This window comes from Alosa sapidissima, chromosome 9 (genome assembly GCF_018492685.1).
Source record: "Alosa sapidissima isolate fAloSap1 chromosome 9, fAloSap1.pri, whole genome shotgun sequence".
NCBI lineage: Eukaryota > Metazoa > Chordata > Actinopteri > Clupeiformes > Clupeidae > Alosa > Alosa sapidissima.
Genome location: NC_055965.1, coordinates 36,214,039 through 36,215,137, shown reverse-complemented (window position 1 = coordinate 36,215,137; position 1,099 = coordinate 36,214,039). Strand labels below are relative to the sequence as shown.

General features: G+C 50.0%; 1 protein-coding gene across 3 annotated transcripts in view; it reads right to left on the bottom strand.

Moving 5' to 3' along the window:
* rgs11 (regulator of G protein signaling 11) overlaps positions 1-859 on the bottom strand; it is a 21,437-nt gene extending 20,578 nt beyond the window's left edge. For all 3 annotated transcript variants that reach the window (XM_042104356.1, XM_042104358.1, XM_042104357.1), the window contains exons 1-2: positions 737-859; positions 377-473 (exon numbers count right to left, since the gene is read on the bottom strand). In XM_042104356.1, coding sequence (XP_041960290.1) covers positions 377-473; positions 737-799 — 160 coding nt within the window. In that variant the 5' untranslated portion in view covers positions 800-859. The remainder of the gene's footprint in view (positions 1-376; positions 474-736) is intronic.
* Positions 860-1,099: the final 240 nt, after the last annotated feature.

Genomic DNA, 1,099 nt, shown 5'->3' with positions numbered 1-1,099 from the left:
CTCCATCTGGGACTCCGCGTGCAAACACCCCGACGCAGTGAAACAACTTAACGACTGTGGCTCAAATCCCAGAGGGAGGACGGTGAGCACGCTTAACGGAAGATTCCGTTCTGTTCCAAAAAATAGGCTAGGCTATTATCCAGAGAGTGTGAGAGAGAGAGAGAGAGATTGGGACAGAGGGAGGGAAGAAGAGAGAGAGAGAGTGTGTGTGTGTGTGCGTGTGTGTGTGTGACAATTAGCTGTCGCTCAGGTGTCTCGTTGCTCGGTGATGTGCGTGCTCATTGGGAAGTGTCAAGCGCAGAGGCGGAAAGTTAGTCTTGTCTGGGCGTCACGTAGAAGACAGAACACAAACACCAAACACTTCGTTCTAGTTCACCTGTCATCGCGTGCGGGATAACGGTGATGAGAAGGCGCTGGTTCCGCATTTTCACTCCCATGTCGGGGTCCTGCATCGCGATGATCACCCGCTCCATCTAACACACACGCACACACACATCGAGTATGAAATAAAGTACAGCATAGTTTGAAAATAAACTGGAGTTTCTTTTATCAAAGTTTGGCCTTAATCACAATAGCCCATACATTCATCAACGTTCTAAATAATGTATGCAGATACAATATTTTGCTTGTTCCATAGGCTATGCCCTGCTTCGGATGCGGAAGAGAAAGAGTGTTTTCGGTGATGTTTGGTGTCAACCTCACACGCCTTAGTTCGGACGCTCCTGAGCCCGCTTACCTTGGAAAAGCACGGCATCTGCTCCCTCGTGTTCACCGCTTGACTTGAAGTGTTGATGGTCATGTCGACGTCTTCGCGCGGGTCCTCGATCTGAACGGGTCTGCTGCTGCCAAGTTAATCACGGAACAAGCTGCGTCTGTGTGCCAGAGGGAGCGCGAGCGCGATGCATGGCACGGGGCGACCACAGCATCAGCACCACTGCTCGCGGGAGCGCTGAACACTGCCAACTTGTGGCAAAACAGGAGAATGGTCGACCACGTCGGTGTGTTTTGTGATTTTCGTGTTAAACTAGAGCAGATTCCCAATAATGGGGACATCATCCTCTCAATTCAGTGTTGTTTTTTAGGTTATGCTAAAAATGTA